Source organism: Hypanus sabinus, chromosome 17, assembly GCF_030144855.1.
Source record: "Hypanus sabinus isolate sHypSab1 chromosome 17, sHypSab1.hap1, whole genome shotgun sequence".
In the NCBI taxonomy this organism is placed as follows: domain Eukaryota; kingdom Metazoa; phylum Chordata; class Chondrichthyes; order Myliobatiformes; family Dasyatidae; genus Hypanus; species Hypanus sabinus.
Genome location: NC_082722.1, coordinates 29,751,566 through 29,771,815, shown reverse-complemented (window position 1 = coordinate 29,771,815; position 20,250 = coordinate 29,751,566). Strand labels below are relative to the sequence as shown.

Genomic DNA, 20,250 nt, shown 5'->3' with positions numbered 1-20,250 from the left:
TCTGGAGACTCCAGTGTTATATTCTCCATTATCCTCTGTAGTCTTTAGTAGAGAATTGGGAAAATCCAAAAGAAATGGGTCAAGTGGGCATTTTTGCCCATCTTTGCTCTTTCTGGTTCACTCGCTCCCTCCTGCCAGTGCTGCCTCGACAGAAATATTGTGAATGAAGATTGTCCTCAAGGACAATGGTCCAGATATTTAGACACTACCTTTTACCTTTCACCATTGCCTTTACAGGTCTTAACTCTTTGGCTCAGTCGTTAGTTGCTAATGAAACCTTTGCATCCTCTCTCGTTCACCTGGATCTTTCTGGGAATCCTGGGATCTTAGCTGTTGAAGACAATTGTGTAAGTAGGTGAAAGTATTTTCATATTTTGGAAGGAATACATCATTTTGATTTCTGAAGATCTAATTTGTTTTTAACTATTCTTATTGGACATTCACAGCATTGGATCTAAGAATGTGTGGTGGTTCATCTTACCATTAATAATATATTTGGTTCTGAATGTGTCAGTTAAGTGTTTGGAAAGAATACAGTTAAAAATACAGCTGAAACCTTCACAATCAAGTTTATACAAAGCTTATGTTATGGTCTAGGCATCTTATTGCACAACAGATATTTTTAGATCCACTCCCTGTTTTTGATTTTCATACATCAGAGCTGCTTCTTTTCAGTAAAAGTGATCAAGTTTGCAAAGCAACATCACACTTCCACACTCATTTTAGTTATCTGTTTAAAAGTTGATAGGGGAAAGTGCCTACTGTGCAGCAGTGAAAATAGACTAACTTAATATTATCTCACTGAATATTATTTTCATTGGCTTCAAAATGACCCCAGTGGTAATAACTGCACCACAGCCCCGCAGACTGCAGATATTTTTGTCATTTCCCAGAAGGAATTGGCTTTAAAAGGATAGGGATAATAATACAAATTAAAACACAAACTACTTAGTGCTGGGCATTGCTCTTTCGGAAACTAACATTTTTTTTAAGCAAGTCTGTCTTTACTAGATTCTGTAGATTTTTAAAAAATTATCTGTTTCCTTTTGGATTTGAAAAAAAGTAGAGTTTTAACATTTTCAATTGCAGGAAGTCGGAGGATGCTTTCCGTTCTGAAAACTGTAGCAAGTTCAAATTTTTAAATGGAATTACAAATTGTCAAGTCAAAAGTTTCAAATGTCAGAGAAATGTATACAATATACATCCTGAAATGCTTTTTCTTCGCAACCATCCATGAAAACAGAGGAATGCCCCAAAAAATGAACAACAGTCAAATGTTAGAACCCCAAAGCTCCCCCCCAGCTCCCCACACCTGCGTGTAAGTGGCAGCAAGCAACAACCCCCCCCCCACTGGCAAAAAAAGCATCGGCACCCACCACCGTATGCTCAAGTGTGAGCAAAGACACAGTCTTGCAGTTACCCCAAAGACTTTGCGTATCACCTGGTAATTCGACTTACCGCAGGTTTTCTCTCTCACAGCAAGGGGGGACACATAACAAACAACTCACTGGTTTACGATGTTGAAAGTCCGTCACATCCCCTTTTTCGAGCTCTGTGCCCAAAGATCTGGGCACACAGCTGCAGATATTCTGACTCCCCCCACGACCCACGGGTCTGCTGCTGTGACGCTGACCCTAGATCCACCCGTCTCCAGAGCCCTGAGATCCTAGGCTTCCAAATCCGAGCCGGACTCTTAGGCCGAGCCCTTGGCATGCCGAACAACAACGGCCAGTTATGAAACCCCGAGAGCGTGTCCCATCCCCGCAAAGAGCCGTAGTCAGCATGTAACTCCAGGTCAGGGTCTTCAAAAGAACCCTGAAAGGAAAGACAGAGATATTAAAGATGGAAATAGAGCTGTTCCTGGAGATGCAAGCAGAGGAGTCGCCATTTAGTGCCATCATCACTCCACTCTGCCGCTTTAAGATTTATCAACAGCTGGGATAATTTGCCACTTCTTATTTTGCTTAAACCGATTCGGTTGCTCATGAATTTTACAGGTAGGATAGACGAGCTGTTTTCTCAGATACAACCTGCCCAAAGACCCCACACATTTCCTTTCCAAATGCAAGCTGAACCAACCCTGTAGCTGTGCAAGGACCATTCGGATACAGCTGGTTAACAACAGGAAGTAGTCCGGATGAGGGCAGCATGCACATAATTAGACAGCAGCTTGTGAGATATAACTTGAGAGCTGGTGGTCACCTTTTCTCAGTTGGTTAACAGATGGCAGAATGACATACAATATAATCAAGCCATCATGCTGAACTTGCATGTCAAAGTTCAGTTTGTTATTTTCATTTAATCATGTGGAATTCTTTATTTTAAAAGAAGTCTCCTGTGGAGGCAGTGAGGGGAATAAACCAACAAGCAGGAGGACTCAGAACCAATATATATTTACACAACAGTTACTTCCCTTCCACTGGGAAGCAGTTAATGCTGGCCTTCTCGATGCCTCAACTGTTGCTTTGTGTAGTAGGGGCATTTAATTTCGCACCAGGATGTTCCACTATTGTTCCCAGCTTTGAAATTGTGTCGAGGTGACCTTGGTGTCAGACATGTGTAGTGATACTCGTTGGCTGACCCCAGCACACCCTCAGCTGTGTTGGTTGTTAACACAAACGACACATTTCACTGCACGTTTCGATGTCCTCGTGATAGATAAACTTGAATCTTCTGATCAGGTGACCAGCCGTATCCAAGAGCAGTTTTCGTCTGCTTTTAAGCAAAGTAGAAGTAACTGAAGAAGAGAATATTATTTTATATTTAAAGATTCAGGGAACTGATCATTTCTTAAGCATTTCATGCAAAAGTTGATTTTTGCTTTCTTTCTTTGTCAGAGTTTTTATGCATTCCTTGCTCGTCCAAATGCACTGGTTCACCTGGACCTGGCTGGCACTGACTGTGCCCTCGACTCTGTAAGTACAACTCCCTCGGTGCAGTCTCTGATGTGATTCCTATTCTCCCAGAAAGAGTACGGCTGTAATTTTAGACTCAGTCATATTTCATTGGTATTGGTTTGCTTTTGTCCCATGTACCAAGACAGAGTGAAAAGCTTGTCTTGTATCCTGTTTATACAGATCAATCATTTCACAGTGCATTGAGCTAGAATAAAAAAAACTGTGCAGAATAAAGTGTAAAAGCAACTTGCAAACAATAAACAGGAAGATCATAACAAGGTGGATAGTAAGGGAAATAGTCCATATTGTCGTACAAGAGGCTGATAACAGTGGAATAGAAGCTGCTCTTGAGCTTGCAGGTACGTCATTTCAGGTTTTTGTAGCTTCTGCCCGACGGCAGAGGGGCAAAGAAAGAATGGCTGAGGTGAGTGGAGTCTTTGCTTTACTGAGGCAGCAAAAAGTATAGGCAGGGCCCACAGGGAGAAGGCTTGTTCCTGTGATGCAATGCAATGCCTCTTGCAGTCATGTGCAGACGCAGTTGCTGTACCAAGCTGCTATGCATCCAGACAGCATGGTCGTCTTCTTTTGCCTGTTACGCCGCTGGCGTTTACGTCAGCAATGAAGGACCTCTGACTCTACTGGCATTCATGGCTCCCTTCGTCGCGTCAGTAGCTTCCTCTTGGTTTACTGTCAGTCATGCAAGCCCCAGGTGGAGACTCCGGAGTGGCATCGCACACAGATGCAGAAGGTCTCTTCATTGCTATTTCCATAACAGCTTTGATTGACCAGTCGGGAGTGTTGGCCCTGAACTGAGGACTAGTGGACCACTCTTAGTCTGGCCTCTACCCTTTGACCTGTTTGGCACGGGTAACCCTACCAAGAGCCAAAGCATAAAGCCAGCCAACATACCTCTCTGGGTGATTGAGGCATGCGAACCTCAAACCACAACAAGGCTGTGGTCCTCTTAGAGGGCTTTCTATGGTGCATCGATTAAAAATTGATGGGAGTTGATGGGGACATGCTGAATTTCTTTAGCTTCCTGAGGAAGTAGAGGTGTTAATGAAATTTCTTGGCCATGACATCAATGTGGTTGGGCCAGGACAGGCTATTGGTGATATTCACACCTAGAAACCTGAGGCTCTCAACCCTCTCCATCTCAACGCCACTGATATGAGCGTGTGCACCACCCCCCTTTTCTGACGTCAATGACCAGCTCGCTACGGTACGGGAGCAGTTGGCACGTCGCTTTACAGTGTCAGCGATTACCGATCGGGGTTCAATTCCCGCCAGTGTCCATAAAGAGTTTGTATATTCTCCCTGTAACCATTCGGCTTTCCTCCAGGTGCTGTTTTGCTCTCAGTCCAAAGACGTACCGTTAGGATTGGTGAGTTGTAGGCATGCTCTGCTGGTGCCAGAAATGTGGTGACTGTTACAGGCTGCCTAGCACAATACTCGCTGATTTGATTTGAGGAATGTAATGCATTTTGCTGTAGGTTCCGATGTAAACGTGGCAAATAAAACCTATCTCTAATCTTCTCTTTTGTTTCGTTGACATTCAGGCAAAATTGTTGCCATGACAACATGTTAAGAATCTCTATTTCCTTCCTGACTCATCAGTCTATCTGACTCATCATTATTTGTGATGGAATCATCTGCAAACTTGTAGATGGAGTTAAAGCCGAATCTGGCCACACACCCTTGAATATACAGGGCTTAGAACTGGGGCTTGATTATGCAGCCATATATAGGTCATATCTTGATGTCTTATAAAGGTCAGGGTCACCTGATCTAAATGCTGCAAGCCTAGACCACAGAAGCAGGTAGCTCTCCCAGTTCGTTCATGGTTTCCAGTTTGGAAATACCTGGATTGCTTCGTTGGTACACAGTCCCCAACGGACTTCTGCTGATAACGTCTGTGATAGCAGTGTCATACTCACCTGGACCGGCGGCTGAGTCTTTGAACGTGGACCAGTCCATCGACTCAACACAGTCAAGTAGAGTTTCCTTTGTTTCCTCAGACCAGCGCTTTTGATACTGGCTCCTCCAGTTTGTGTGCGGGGAATAGGGGCACAGCCTGGTGATCTAATTTACCAAAGTGTGGACGAGGGATGGCTTGGTAAGGGTCTCTGATGGTTGTACATCAATGGTTGAGGGTGTTTTGGACAGTTGAGATAGGAGATGTGTGCAGGGCATTTTGATAACACACTCTTGAAGTTGACCTGGTTGAAGTCACCAGCAATGATGAAAAAGTCCCCTGGGTATCCTGTTTCAAGGTTGTTGATCACAGAGTATAGTTTGTTCAGTGCAAGCTTTGCGTCTGTCTGTAGTGGAATGTAGACTGCCATTGGGATATCTAAAGTGAACTCCCATGGCAAGTAGTATGGGTGACATTTCACCAATGGGCATTCCATGCTGGGTGCACGGAAGCTTGCCATAACTGTCTCATCTGAGCACCACAGAAGTTCAAAGTAAAATTTATTATCAGAGTACTTATGTGACACCACATAAGAACTCTGAGATTCTTTTTCCTGCTGGCATACTTTGCAAATCCACAGAACAGTAACTGTAAACAGGATCAATGAACAATGAACTGTGCAAATATAAATAAATAGTGATAAATAACGACAGCATGAAATAACAAAATAATGAGTCCTTAAAATGAGATAATTGGTTGTGGGAATACTAGAAATAGAATGGGTGTAGTTTTCCGCTTTGTTCAAGAGCCTGATGGTTGAGGGATAGTAACTGTCCTTGAACCTGGAGGCTTTTCTACCTTCTATCGGATGGCAGAAGCGAGAAAGGAGCATGACTTGCGGGCGAGAATCTTTGATGATGGATGCTGCTTTTCTACAGCAATGCTTCATGTAGATGTGCTCAACGGTTGGGATGTACTGGGTTGAATCCTCCACCTTTTGTATGGTGTTCCACTCAATGGCGTTGGTGTTCCCATACCAGGCTGAATTGCAGCCAGTCAATACACTTTACATCATACATCTATAGAGGTTTGTCAAGGTTTTTGATGACATGCTGAATTTCGGTAGACTCCTGAGGAAGTAGAGGTGCTGTCATTGCTTTCTTTGCAATTACTTTCTTCAGCCAGTGATTGGTGTGTCAAGGACAACCTGGATGGGAAAGGCAGTTTCCCGGAGCAAGTAATTTTCACCACATTGAGTCCATTGAGTCCAGATATAATCGTCTGGTCTGACACCGGAATAGAAATGGTTATTGGTGAACTCAGTCCCCTGGGAAGACAACATCGATGAAGCCCATGAGCGCAAGTTAACCAAGTATGCAGAATTAAGATCAGAGCGCAGAGACAGAGGGTGGAAGGTCTCATGCTGTCCATTCGAAGTAGGTTGCCGTGGCTTTATTGCGTTCACTTTCCAGAAGTGGCTGTGTGACCTTGGCTTCACTAGAAGAGAGATCAAGTCAACCAGCAGCGCTGTAGCTGAGGCAGCAGAGGCAGGATCATCATGGTGTGGACCAAGTTCGTCCAGAGGGGCAGATAGTTGGACAGGGTGTCCATCTCTTGCAAACCCTTCAGTAGTTGCATAGACACCTGAAGAGTAGACTATCTGTTGGAAGGAAGCGACCAACAACTCTGAGAGAGGCAGATGCCAAGTTGTTAAGCTCATCAGTGGGAGGTGGTGCTTTAACACTGCTGGCCCATCACCTTGAGGGAGTCTTGATCATAAGCAGGCCGAAACTCCTGAAGACAGGTGGGATTAACTGATGATCCCACTGGTGATAGCACAGGACAGTTAACATCTTTGTCCAACTGTATTTTCAATTCTTATGATGGGTCCAAGAGAGGTCCTCTGAGATAGTGACACCCAGGAATTTCAAGTTACTGACCTTCTCCACATCTGATCCTACAATGAGTATTGGCACGCGGGCCTCTGGTTTCCATCTCCTGAAGTCCACGGTCAGTTCCATGGTCTTATTGACAGAGAGAGAGGTGACACCACTCCTGTAAGCTGAATCATCACCACCTTTGATACAGCTTGTTTCCCCCTCCAGTTCGCCTACCAGCCCCGACTAGGAGTTGAGGATGCCATCGTCTACCTGCTGAACTGTGTCTACGCCCACCTGGACAAGCCGGCGAGCACTGTGAGGGTCATGTTTTTTGACTTCTCCAGTGCATTCAACACCATCCGCCCTGCTCTGCTGGGTGAGAAGCTGACAGTGATGCAGGTGGATGCTTCCCTGGTGTCATGGATTATTGATTACCTGGCTGGCAGACCACAGTATGTGCGCTTGCAACACTGTGTGTCAGACAGAGTGGTCAGCAGCACTGGGGCTCCACAGGGGACTGTCCTGTCTCCCTTTCCCTTCACCATCGACACCTCGGACTTCAACTACTGCACAGAGTCTTGCCATCTTCAGAAGTTTTCTGACGACTCTGCCATAGTTGGATGGATCAGCAAGGGAGATGAGGCAGAGTACAGGGCTACAGTGGGAAATTTGTCACTTGGTGTGAGCAGAATAATCTGCAGCTTAATGTGAAAAGGACTAAGGAGCTGGTGGTGGACCTGAGGAGGGCCAAGGCACTAGTGACCCTGTTTCCAACCAAAGGGTCAGTGTGGACATGGTGGAGGATTATAAATACCTGGGGATACGAATTGACAATAAACTGGACTGGTCAAAGAACACAGGCTGTCTACAAGAAGGGTCAAAGCCATCTCTATTTCCTGAGGAGACTGAGGTCCTTAACATCTGACAGACGATGCTGAAGATGTTCTATGAGTCTGTGGTGGCCAGTGCTATCATGTTTGCTGTTGTGTGCTGGGGCAGCAGGCTGAGTAGCAGACACCAACAGAATCAACAAACTCATTCGCAAGGCCAGTGACTTTGTGGGGGTGGAACTGGACTCTCTGACGGTGGTGTCTGAAAAGAGGATGCTGTCCAAGTTGCATGCCATGTTGGACAACGTCTCCCATCCACTCCATAATGTACTGTTAGGCACAGGAGTACATTCAGCCAGAGACTCATTCCACCGAGATGTAACACTGAGTGTCATAGGAAGTCATTCCTGCCTGTGGCCATCAAACGTTACAACTCCTCCCTCGGAGTGTCAGACACACTGAGCCAATAGGCTGGTCCTGGACTTATTTCCACTTGGCATGATTAACTTATTATTATTTAATTATTTCTGGTTTTATTGTGCTATATTTCTACACTATTCCTGGTTGGTGCGACTGTCACGAAGCCCAATTTCCCTCGGGACCAATCAAGTATGTCTGTCTGTCTGTTTATGGTGTTGGAGCTGAGCTTAGACATGCGGTCATAGGTGTAAAGCAAGCAGAGCAGGGGCGCACTTGTGCTGTTGGCAATTGTGGAGGAGATGCTTTTGCAGATCTGAACTGACTGGGGTCTGCAAGTGACGAAATCCAGGGTCCAATTGCACAAGGGGGTATTGAGTTCCAGATCTTGGAGTTTACTGATTAGTTTTGAGGGGATGGTTGTATTAAGTGCTGATAAAGAGCATCCTGATGTTAGGATGTTTGCTGTCCAGATGTTCCAGGGTTGTGTGAAGAGCCAATGAGATGGCATCTGCTGTGGACCTGTGGGGCAAATTGGAGCAGATCCCAGTTGCTGCTCAGGTGGGAGTTGGTATGTTTCAACACCAGCCTCTCAAAACAGTGTAACCCTGTGGATGTAAGTGCCACTGGGCGATGGTCATTGAGGCAGGTTACTACGCTCTTCTTGTGCACCGGTATGATTGAAACCTGCTTGAAGCAGATGGGAACCACACTCTGCCAAAGGAAGAGGTTGAAGATATCTCTGAATACATGCGCCAGTTGCTCAACTTGGGTATTCAGAACTCAGCCAGGTATTCCTTTTAGACTGGATACTTTCCTTGGATTCAGTCACTAGAAGGCAGCTGATACTGAGATCAAAGAATCATCGGTGAGTCAAGGGGGTGCGGGATGGTCCCTCTCTCTTCTGATGGTCAAAGCGAGCGTAGAAGGCATTGAACTCATCTGGAAGCGAAGTTCAGTTGACTCCATGTCATAAGATTTAACTTTGTTGGAGGTTATGGCATTCAAACCTGTCACTGCTATTAAGCATTCCTCATTGATTCCAGTCTAGTCCGGAATCTCCACTTTGCTCCTGAGCTGGCTTTCCAGAGATCATATCTGCACCTCTTGTAGCATTCTTGATCTCCAGACTTGAGCGCCTCTGATCTGGGCCTCAGCGAATTCCGTATTTCATGGTTCATTCAAGGCTTCTGACTGGGGGACATCCTGAACAACTTTATGGGAACAAGCTCCTCTACAGCTGCTTTAATAAAGTCTGTTGCACCCATGGTGTAGTCATTCAGACCCTCAGATGAGTGTTTGAACACGGCCCAGTCCACTGACTCAAGGCACTCCTGCTTCCAGCAACCACCTCTGGTTGTCTTGCTCTCTGGAGCCTTGCTCTTTCAGCTCTGTCTTTACACAGGTAGTAGGAGTACAGCCAAATGATCCGACTTGCCAAAATGTGGCTTGAAAGGAACAATAGACATTCCTTATGGTAGTGAGGCAGTGGTCTAATGTGCTGGGACCTCTGGTGCAACAGGTTACGTGCTGGTGGTAATTGTTCTTCAAACAAGCCTTGTTAAAGTTGCCAACTAAAATTCGAAATGCTTTGGGATGGGCCGTTTCTTGTTTACAGACAGCATCGTGCAGTTTCACGAGTGCTTGTTTGTAACTAGCCGCTGGCGGTATGTAAACTGCGGTCAGGATCACAGAGGAGAACTCCTGAGGCAAATAGAACGGTCTATGTTTGATCGTCAAATGTCCTAAGTCAGGAGAGCAAGAGGTCAACATAACCCCCATGTCCAAACACCAAAGAGATGTGACTAAAAAGCACACACCATCACCCTTTTCCTTAACAGAGTTCACGGTTTGATCCATTCTGAAAACCGTAGAACCTTCTGGCCTGACTGTTGCACCCAGCCTGTTCACTGCTAACCAAGTCTCGAGGCAACAGACAATTCAGATCTGCCTTTGATACAGCAGCCTTGCCCTGAGATCGTCAAATCTATTTTCCAGCGACTGCACATTTGCTAACAAGATTCTGGGTAGAGGAGGCCTCATCCCCCGAACTTCAGCCTGGTTTAAATTGCACCCAACCATGGCACTGTCCTTTTAAAGGAGCCGCGCTTAACTGTTTCGCATTGAATTGTCGATTGTAGGACCTGAAGATCATTGATGTAATTTTGTAGTCCATTGTTAAAAGGAAATTTACATTCTTCAGATTGAAACAAAAGTCATTCAAACCCAAATATACTTAAGAGGAAAACAACAATTTTCTACATCTCGCAGAGAATCGCCGATGTACATTGGCACTATCTTAATCAAACAAGGAGTTGATTAAGGAGCAGACTCCCTCACCACTAAATTTGTTCAAGGTCACCTGTCCATTTCAAAATCTCTCCACAACGTAGAAACATAGAAAACCTACTGCACAATACAGGCCAGCCCACAAAGCCGTGCCGAACATGTCCTTACCTTAGGACTACCTAGGCTTTACCCAAAGCCCTCTATTTTTCTAAGCTCCATGTAGCCATCCAGGAGACTTTTAAAAGAGCCTATCGTTTCTGCCTCCAACAACGCCGCTGGCAGCCCGTTCCATGCACTCACCACTCTGTGTAAAAAACTTACGCCTGACATCTCCTCTGTACCGACTTCTAAGCACCTGAAAACTATGCCCTCTCGTGCTAGCCATTTCAGCTCTGTAGAAAAGCCTCTCATTATCCTGTACACCTCTATTAGGTCACCTCTCATCCTCCATCGCTCCAAGGAGAAAAGGTTATGTTCACCCAACCATATTTTTCTGGTGCAAGCAATATCAATGTGTTTCTCCTAAAGATGATCCTTTTTAACAATACTGAGGCAAAGGAAATAAAAATATTCTTAATTGCATTAATGTGATAAAATACTTTATTCTTTTCTGTCTTTGTGTAAGACCCTCCTTCCCTCCTCTATCTCTCCAGTCCTTTGGACATCACTTTTCTTTAACCTGAAGGTGGGGAAGTTAGCCACTTTGTGGAACCCAGCTGAGAGAAAGGAGATGCAGCTCTTCCCTGATATCCAAACGGAAGCTGGAAGTTCACTTTTGAGATGAGTCTGTATTCACACTTGCCACAAACAATACTGTCTAGCACAGTTCATCTGGTTGAATGTCTGCCTGCTTTCTTCGATTCTTCGGTAAGGGAACAAATGGTTTGAAATTTGTTCACGCAATTCTATACTAAAATCAAACTGAGTAGTTGAACATATTCTTGACCCTGAGTACAGGAATTTTGTTAAAGCACCTGTTGGGACCTTTATCTCTTTTGTTTTTCAGAGAGATTTGCATATTTCCTACACTTAAAACTAGCCTCAGGGTGATGATGTTTCTTGTAAATCAACAAACAAAATTCGTGTGTTTGTGAGCTGCTAACCTCAGTGGTTGGAGAAATGATGGTTCTTACTATTTATACAACAACCAGGTTTCGTTAACCCAGTTTCCTCTGCAATTGAAAGGAGAATCATTTGAAGTGCACTGTTCATCCTCACGCTGGTGGATGACTTTCCATGACTGCAAGTAGACACATACGTTGACAGCTTGTGGTGAACTACATATACATGTCTGTATATGCCCCCCCCCCCCCGCTGACTGCTCCTGTGGCTCTGTCCACTGACCCCGGTATAAAGGCGATTGGGGATTGAGCCCGGCCCTCAGTCTCCAGGATGTAGCATGGTGGTCAATTGCTGCTTGTTCTTTCTTCCAGTCAATAAAAGCCGATATCTTGCCTCACATCTCAGAGAGTTATTGATGGTGCATCACAGCTTTGCCCGGGAACATTAGTCAGGATCACCCCCATCTTTCCAGCTTCAGGATCAGCCCAGTCTGATCCACTAATCTCTGTTGCTTCACGTAGTTTGCTGCTCGCTGCTGCATGGTGGAGACTGCCCAAACCCTATGCTCAAGAAGAGTATGGGGTTATCTTTCCTCCGTCCACAAGAATAGATTTGAGCATTTCCCTGCATTTCAGGCTTTGCCCAAAGTGCAGGCGTTTACGTCCTTATTGCGATCTCCCAGTGACCTGGGGATCCTTGTGTCCCCTCCCCCTTTCATGCTTCCTACAGGCGTCATTCTCATCATCCTACTGCCCTGTACACATCGCTCTGATGTTCTGGGAATGCTCTCACATCTCCTCCCTATCACCAAAGCTCCTACCCACCCCCCGCCCCCCCAGGAGGCAAGTTGCTTGCATTGTGGCGTAGGTCCTTTGAAGACCTGATTGTGAAGGTTGCACCTCCTGGGCTTTGTGGTGAGAACTGCAAGAACTTGCAATAAAACCAGCCAAATGGTTTCAAAAGCTTCCATTTATTATCAGAGAACGTATACAAGAAGCAACCTGAAATACTTGTCTTCGCAGACATCCGCGAGAAACAGAGGAACCCCAAATGAATGAACAACAGAGAAAATTAGAACCTCAAAGCCCCCTCCACCCCTCCCCCATGCATCAACCCCCAACCCATTTCAGCAAATGTGTCAGCACCCACCAAGCTCCTCACAGAAACCATGGTCTACAGTCAACAAAAGCTAATGTTTACCCGACAGTTCTTCATGCCACAGGCTCTCTCTCTCTCTCACTAACAAGGGACAGAGAGCTATCACCCATTTTCACAGTGAAAGGGGAGGCTGACAGTGGCTACTACAATATTACTGCCCGCTGCGTCGCTTCTTACTCCGAGATTTCCCGACTCAAGGGTCAGCACCGAATTCTCCCACCGTCGAGAGAACAGGAGACAAAGTGTGACCGCTCGACTACGGAGAGCTCCGTCCACACGTGCGCCGCAGCGAAGTCCTGCCTTCCGTCTCCCGCGACGCCTCTGTTGGCAACGCCGGCCTGGAATCGGTCGTGCGCAGGGTCGTACCCCAGAGCTGCCATCTTCCGAGTCGCGCCTGGAGAAAAGTTCTGGGAACTGGAACTTACCTGCCGTAAAAAGAATGCAATAGAGGCCACTTGCAGGTCAGGACCTCAACAGAACCCCAGCCACCTTGAAAAGGAAAAAAGGAGACATTAAAGAGAGAGGAATTTAAGAAACAATATCAATTCTATATAACACACAGTAATCACTTTGCTGCTAAAGTTCTCAGTTCTTTTATGAAAGCATTAAAAGTAATTCAAAATGCAGTTTTAAAGTAATAAAAAACATCCTGGAGCAAGTTTCAACCCAGATTCTCTCCTTCTCCCTCACGTCTTTGTTGAGGGTCATTGAGAGGCAGAAGGATGAGCTTCACTGGTACCTTGATCCAAGATATTTTAATGAATTCAGGTCTTGGACTGCACATGTCACTGACTGCACCAGCTTCTATTCCATCCCAATTATCTTGAGATCATACATGTAAGTTGCCAGCTGATCAAAGGTAAAGCAGGCTTTTCTGGTTCTTGATTCAATCTCTACATGGGTACAAGGATGTTCTGCACAGGAGCCTCAAGAAAGCTGACATTGCCCCACCAACATGGGGGGATCTGGTTCAAGATCACTCACAGTGGAGGGACACCATCAGAAAAGGTGTGGACAAGCTCACAGAGGAAAGGCACAGGAAGCGCCAAAACAGAGCTTCTGCCCCTGCTGCCCCTCCAGGCCTCACCTGCCAAGTACGTGACAAGCAGTGCCTGTCAAGGATCAGCCTGTGCAGCCACTCCAGGATGCACATATCAAATCCCACTAACTGACTGAAAGGAACCATCATCATCCTATGGGGGGGGGGGGGGAGGAGAGAGAGAGAGAGAGAGAGAGAGAGAGAGAGAGAGAGAGAGAGAGAGAGAGAGAGAGAGAGAGAGAGAGAGAGAGAGAGAGAGAGAGAGAGAGAGAGAGAGAGAGAGAGAGAGAGAGAGAGAGAGAGAGAGAGAGAGAATGAATGAATGTTGAGCTTCTGAAGCCATTCTTGTGAAGGTAGTCCCATGGAGATGGTAGGAAGTGAATGTTTAATGTGATGTTTGAGGTATCAGTCAAATATGCTGTGTATTGGATGGAGTCTGTGCACTCATCCAAATAGATGAAAAATCTTCCATCATGTTCTGGGCTAGCACCATGTACAGAATGGAAAGGTATTAATGTGTCTGGAGATGAGTTTCTTGTTGCAAGGGGTCTAGCTTCTAATATGCTCCTGTAGCCACAGCAGCTGGATGTGCTGAGTTTCTGGCCAGTGGTAATCCAGATTATTGATGGTGGGGAATTTGGGAATGGTAATGGATATTGATGATGGGGAATTTAGGAATGGTAATGTGATATTGATAGTGGGGAATTTGGGAATGGTAATGGATATTGACGGTGGGGAATTTGGGAATGGTAATTTGATAATCCAGGATATTGACAGAAGGGAATTTGGGAATGGTAATGGATATTGATAGTGGGGAATTCGGGAATGGTATTGTGATATTGATAATGGGGAATTTGGGAATGGTAATGGATATTGATGGTGGGGAATTTGGGAATGGTAATGTGATAATCCAGGATATTGACGGTGGTGAATTTGGGAATGGTATTGTGAAAATTCAGGATATTGACAGAAGGGAATTTGGGAATGGTAATGGATATTGATTGTGGGGAAATTGGGAATGGTAATGGATATTGACAGTGGTGAATTTGGGAGTGGTAATGGATATTGATGGTGGGGAATTTGGGAATGGTAATAGTTATTGATGGTGGGGAATTTGGGAATGGTAATGGATATTGATAGTGGGGAATTTGGGAATGGTAATGGATATTGACGGTGGGGAATTTGGGAATGGTAATGGTTATTGATGGTGGGGAATTTGGGAATGGTAATGGATATTGATAGTGGGGAATTTGGGAATGGTAATGGATATTGACAGTGGTGAATTTGGGAATGGTAATGGATATTGACAGTGGGGAATTTGGGAATGGTAATGGATATTGATGGTGGGGAATTTGGGAATGGTAATGGATATTGACAGTGGTGAATTTGGGAATGGTAATGGATATTGACAGTGGGGAATTTGGGAATGGTAATGCCATTGAGTGGAGACTGTCATTGCCCAGCACTGTGATAGTTCCAAAGTTCCCTTCTCTTTATCAGTCATGATGGAATGTTGTGTTGGTCTTGCTGCATGCAAGCATAGATTGATTTCATTGGTGAAATCTTGCTAAATGGCTTTAACAATTGTACAATCTTTAGCAATCTTTCCCACTACAGACCTTGTAATGAAAGGAAGGTCATTGTTAAAGGAGTTGACAATGGTTGTCTAGGATACTGCCTGAAGAACTCTTGCTGTGATATCTTAGCGGGACAATATTCTTCTCACAACCACAGCCAAGACACCTTGTCTTGGAACATAGCTCTTTGTTCCGCTTTTGAAGCCCGGATTGAATCAAGTCAGGTCCAAGAAGTCCTAACAAAATCCAAAATGGGACCTGACAAACAGATTAGTGAGCAGGAGTTGCTTGATAAAAGATTTCAGTATATGCCTTCAAAAATCTATATGCAGGTAAAGATGTACTTGTCAAGGTTTAGTACTACTGATGCTTGCAGAGGTGCCCCTGGAGTGCTGATTTTAATGCACATTGCAATGTGATGTGCCCTATAATGAAGTTCTTAGCCATGTTCAATTAATGAGGAATATTGAGAGCGATTCCATCAAATGTTGAGCTTACATAAAGAATGTTTATTAATGATCAGTTTTTACAGGTTGTAGATTATACTCTGGTGTTCCACAGCTGATTTTCTCTTTTCTCCACTGTAGCTTTTTGGAGCTCTGAATCAAGGGTGTTGTACACATCTGACCTCTCTGATTCTCAACCGGAATGTTATTTCACACAAGTAAGGCCAATGAATTGAAAAGAACTGAGCTCTTGTACCTTTCACAATGTCTGGATGTCTCAAAATATTTTTCCACATTGATGGTTGGTGTTGTCGAAAGAATGGCAGCCAATTCATGCAGGACAAACTCCAACAACGATAATATTGTAATGTCCAGGTAATTAGTTTTAGTGACAAAGAGATGCATATTGATTCCCATCAGAATTGTCCTGTGAGATCAGACAGTTGTGATTCAATGCCTCCTTTTTGCTTATTGATGGATTTCTCTGTTAGCATTTGAATCAGGCTAATTTATAGAGAGAAGCAGAAATCCCAAATTATTTGAGTTGCCTGTGACCTGAGTGACTCCATAAACCAGCTGAATTTGCTGCTTTGAAACCTGGATCACACATTAACTAAAAATAAAAAATAATCATCATCAGCACTGCCCATGAATCAGTAGCTGTAAAACTGAAGTGACATCCAAAGGGTCTGCAGTTTGAACCTTCTAAATCTCAGGATGGTTCATATAGAACATAGAACAGTGCAGCACATTACAGGCCCTTCAGCCCACAATGTTGTGCTGACCCTGCCTCCCATATAACTCCCCACCTTAAATACCTCCATATACCTGTCTAGTAGTCTCTTAAACTTCACTAGTGTGTCTGCCTCCACCACTGACTCAGGCAGTACATTCCATGCACCAACCACTCTCTGAGTAAAAAACCTTCCTCTAATATCCCCCTTGAACTTCCCACCCCTTACCTTAAAGCCATGTCCTCTTGTACTGAGCAGTGGTGCCCTGGGGAAGAGGCGCTGGCTGTCCACTCTATCTATTCCTCTTAATATCTTGTATACCTCTATCATGTCTCCTCTCATTCTCCTTCTCTCCAAAGAGTAAAGCCCTAGCTCCCATATGCTATGGACGTCTGCACCGAACTAACTTCTCACACCAGGCCACAATGACTTGTAGGCAGCAACATTCAGATTGCAAGAACAAATAAAACACAAGACCATCTTGCAAGACTTGTATTGCACGCTGCACTTCCTCCCGTGGCAAGACCAGGACAAATCTAACTGGTAATTCAGGCATGGACCCTGCATTTTTCTTCTCCATTCTGTTCTTTTCTCATTAATACAATCCATCTCCTCTTCAGCTGTGCTCATCAGTATATATTTCCACTTTCATCTTTGGCATGTTGCTAAAGATCAACAGAAAATGATGAATACATTTTTTTTAAATCTGGGAGCTCGAAATGGTGAATCTGATGTTTTTTAACTCAGAAGTTAATAGTCAACTGGAGGCATTTCATCGGACCAAAAGAGAAATGTGGCAGTAAATGGGGGAGTCTAGGACCAGAGGCCACAGCCTCAGAATAGGATATCTACTAGACGAGGAGGAATTTCTTTAGCCAGAAGTTGGCGAGTCTGTAGAATTCATTGCCACAGATCGCTGTGAAAGCCAAGCCGTTGAGCATCTCGAAAATGGGGTTGATAAGTTCTTGATTAGTAAGGGCATCAAAGGTTATGGGAAAGAGGCAGGAGAATGGTGTTGAGAGGGATAATATATTAGCCATGATGAATTGGCAGAGCAGACATGTTAGGCCGAATGGCCTAATTCTGTTCCTATGTCTTATGATTTTGTGAAGAAAGAGGAACAAACTCACATGAATAGTGAAAGACTGAGTGGGTGTTCTGTGAGTCATTGACATGTATTCAGTAAAATAGTTTTGGTGATGAATCTGACTGCAAAAAAAAATGCCACCAGTCATGTCCTCCTTTCAGTTAAGTGCGGGTTAGAATTTCCAGCTTCTGATTTTCAGTTAGCCTTCTAGTCATAAAGCTGACATTTTGCCCAGTCTGCTGTTTTGGTGCAAGCTTCATTTCCATTAGGCAGTTCAGCAGTTTTAGTGTCCTGACCATTGCCTCTGGTAGACATTTTGAACATTCATGCAGAGCTTTCTTGTTATTGATCCGTGCAATGTCATCTCTTGCAGAAAAGCAAAGGAAATCCCTTCTTCAATGAAACGGTTCTTCAGCACCTGTTTATCCTTGAAGTGTATCACTCTGTCTGGTATTAAGCTACCACTAGAAGCAGTAAGGTAAATGATAGACCAGTCAAGCATTTAACTATGAACTTGTAATAAATGTCCAGATCATTCCAAAGACAAGCATTGATTTTGTTTTATAATGACTCCATGCCTGTGTTGACAACACTTTAAGATGATATTCCCAAGCAGACCAATGGGTGACCTCTGCAGAGGAACTTCAGAACATACAGAGCAAACCTGCAAAAATTTCAGTTAAGGAAGACTTTGGAAATCAATGGAGCAGTGATTGGAGACTCCTTAGTAAAACCCAGATCTGTCAAGCAGCCTAACTGCACAGCTTGTTCAGAGTTCAAGTGACCCAGGTTTAACCTTGACCTCTGAACTTGCACATTCCCCCTGTGAATTACCTCTGGGAGCTTCACTTTCCTTCAGCAATCCCAAAGGTGAGATGTTTTGCCACCGTAAATTGCCTTTGTATGTACTGTAGGTCCAGGGATGTTACTCATCCTGATAAAGTGGCGTAATATTTTCAAACACTGTTTGTACTCTATTTTTCAGTGGCTGGTTCTATTCAAAGCAGTCTAGTTTTCAGCATGTAGGTCTACAGTCATTCAACGATTTAAAGCTCAGATGATGTAACTGATTTTGCTGGCTGATCAGTAAGTAGCTGGTGAGCGTGCAGGCTGATAAAAGTGGTTTGAATACCATTACATTTTGAAAATTAATTTGCACTGAGAAAACTCCAGGGCTTCTCTAGTCGGAAAGCATTTTTGCAGTCTGAAGTAGCAATTAACAGAAAATTTACTGACTATAGCCTGTCCTCTCAAGAACTCAGTTGATAACCAGTGGGGTTTGAATGCCTATGGGTGGACCATGGCTTCAGATCCCATTCCGCTTGAGACCCTGCAGAGAACACAGGTAAAAGATGCACAAGCCGCAGGCTGTGTCACCTCTAGTCACTTTTAGACTTCACAGATCATCTTTTAACAGTGTCCATTAGAGTCCAGCCTTTGTGCTTTGATGCAGACACATCGAAGCATATTTTGTGTGACACATAAAGAATAAAAGGAAGTTACTCTGGCTGATTTGTTAAAAAAGATGAAGTGAAATTCGTGGTACTGCAGGCTGAGTTTCAGCAAATAGATTTTGAAGGCCATGTAAAAGATAAACATTTGTGCTTTAAATCAGGATGCACTTGCACTGTGCATCTCCTGCATAGTAGGGTTTGAAAAGAAAATCTGAATTGAATTGACTTCAATTCTTACATCCTTCAAATACATGAGGAGTAAAAATCTTTATGTTACATCTCCATCCAAAAGTGCAATTTATAGTAATTTGTAATAAATAGTATGTACGACATTCAGTATAACATAGAGATATAAATGTATTCAGCATGAATTCATCAGTCTGATGGCCTGGTGGAGGAAGCTGTTCCGGAGCCTGTTGGTCCTGGCTTTTATGCTGTGGTACCGTTTCTCAGATGGTAGCAGCTGGAACAGTTTTTGGTTGGGGTGATTTGGGTCCCCAATGATCCTTCACACACCTCTCTTTGTAAATGCCCCGAATAGTGGGAAGTTCATATCTACAGACGCGCTGGGCTGTCTGCACCACTCTCTGCAGAGTCCTGGGATTAAGAGAAGTACAGTTCCCTACCAGGCAGTGATGCAGCCAGTCAGGATGCTCTCAATTGTGCCCTTGAAGAAAGTTCTTAGAATTTGGGGGAATGTGGCGAACTACATATACCTGTCAGGACACGCCCCCTGCTGACTGCTCCTGTGGCTCCTCCCACAGACCCCTGTATAAAGGCGATCGAGGTCTGAGCCCGGCCTCTCTGTCTCCAGGATGTAGCATGGTGGTCAACCACTGCTTGTTCCTTCTTCCAGTCATTAAAAGCCAATATCTCGCCTTTACATCTCAGAGTGAGTTATTGATGGTGCATCAGGGACCACACCAAACTTCTTCAACCGTCTGAGGTGAAAGAGGCGCTGTTGTGCCTTTTTCACCACCCAGCTGGTATGTACAGACCACGTGAGATCCTCGGTGATGTTTATGCTGAGGACTTTAAAGCTGTTCACCCTCTCAGCCCCAGACCCACTGATGTCAATAGTGGTTAGCCTGTCTCCATTCCTCCTGTAGTCCACAACCAGCTCCTCAGTTTCTGTGACATTGAGGTAGAGGTTGTTTTCTTGACACCACTGTGTCAGGGTGATGACTTCCCCTCTGTAGGCTGCCTCATTATTGCCCAATCGGTGTAGTGTCTCCAGCAAATCTAGTTAGCAGATTGGAGCTGTGAGTGGTGACACAGTCATGGGTGTACAGAGAGTAAAGGAGAGGGCTTCGGACACAGCCCTGAGGGGCGCCTATGCCGTGGTTGGAAGCATGGGGGGGTGGGGAGGTGAAGCGGAGACGCTGAGATTCCAAAATGGCTGCACAGCATGAATTCGGCCTTGCTGTCAGATGGTTAGTCAGGAAACTGGTTTGCTATGTAGCAG

At 44.6% G+C, this 20,250-nt stretch overlaps 1 protein-coding gene across 1 annotated transcript in view; it reads left to right on the top strand.

Annotated features, from left to right (window-relative positions):
• carmil2 (capping protein regulator and myosin 1 linker 2) overlaps positions 1-20,250 on the top strand; it is a 159,450-nt gene that overhangs the window by 75,454 nt on the left and 63,746 nt on the right. Inside the window, exons 13-16 of the mRNA XM_059992767.1 lie at positions 238-347; positions 2,838-2,915; positions 15,652-15,728; positions 17,705-17,809. Coding sequence (XP_059848750.1) covers positions 238-347; positions 2,838-2,915; positions 15,652-15,728; positions 17,705-17,809 — 370 coding nt within the window. The remainder of the gene's footprint in view (positions 1-237; positions 348-2,837; positions 2,916-15,651; positions 15,729-17,704; positions 17,810-20,250) is intronic.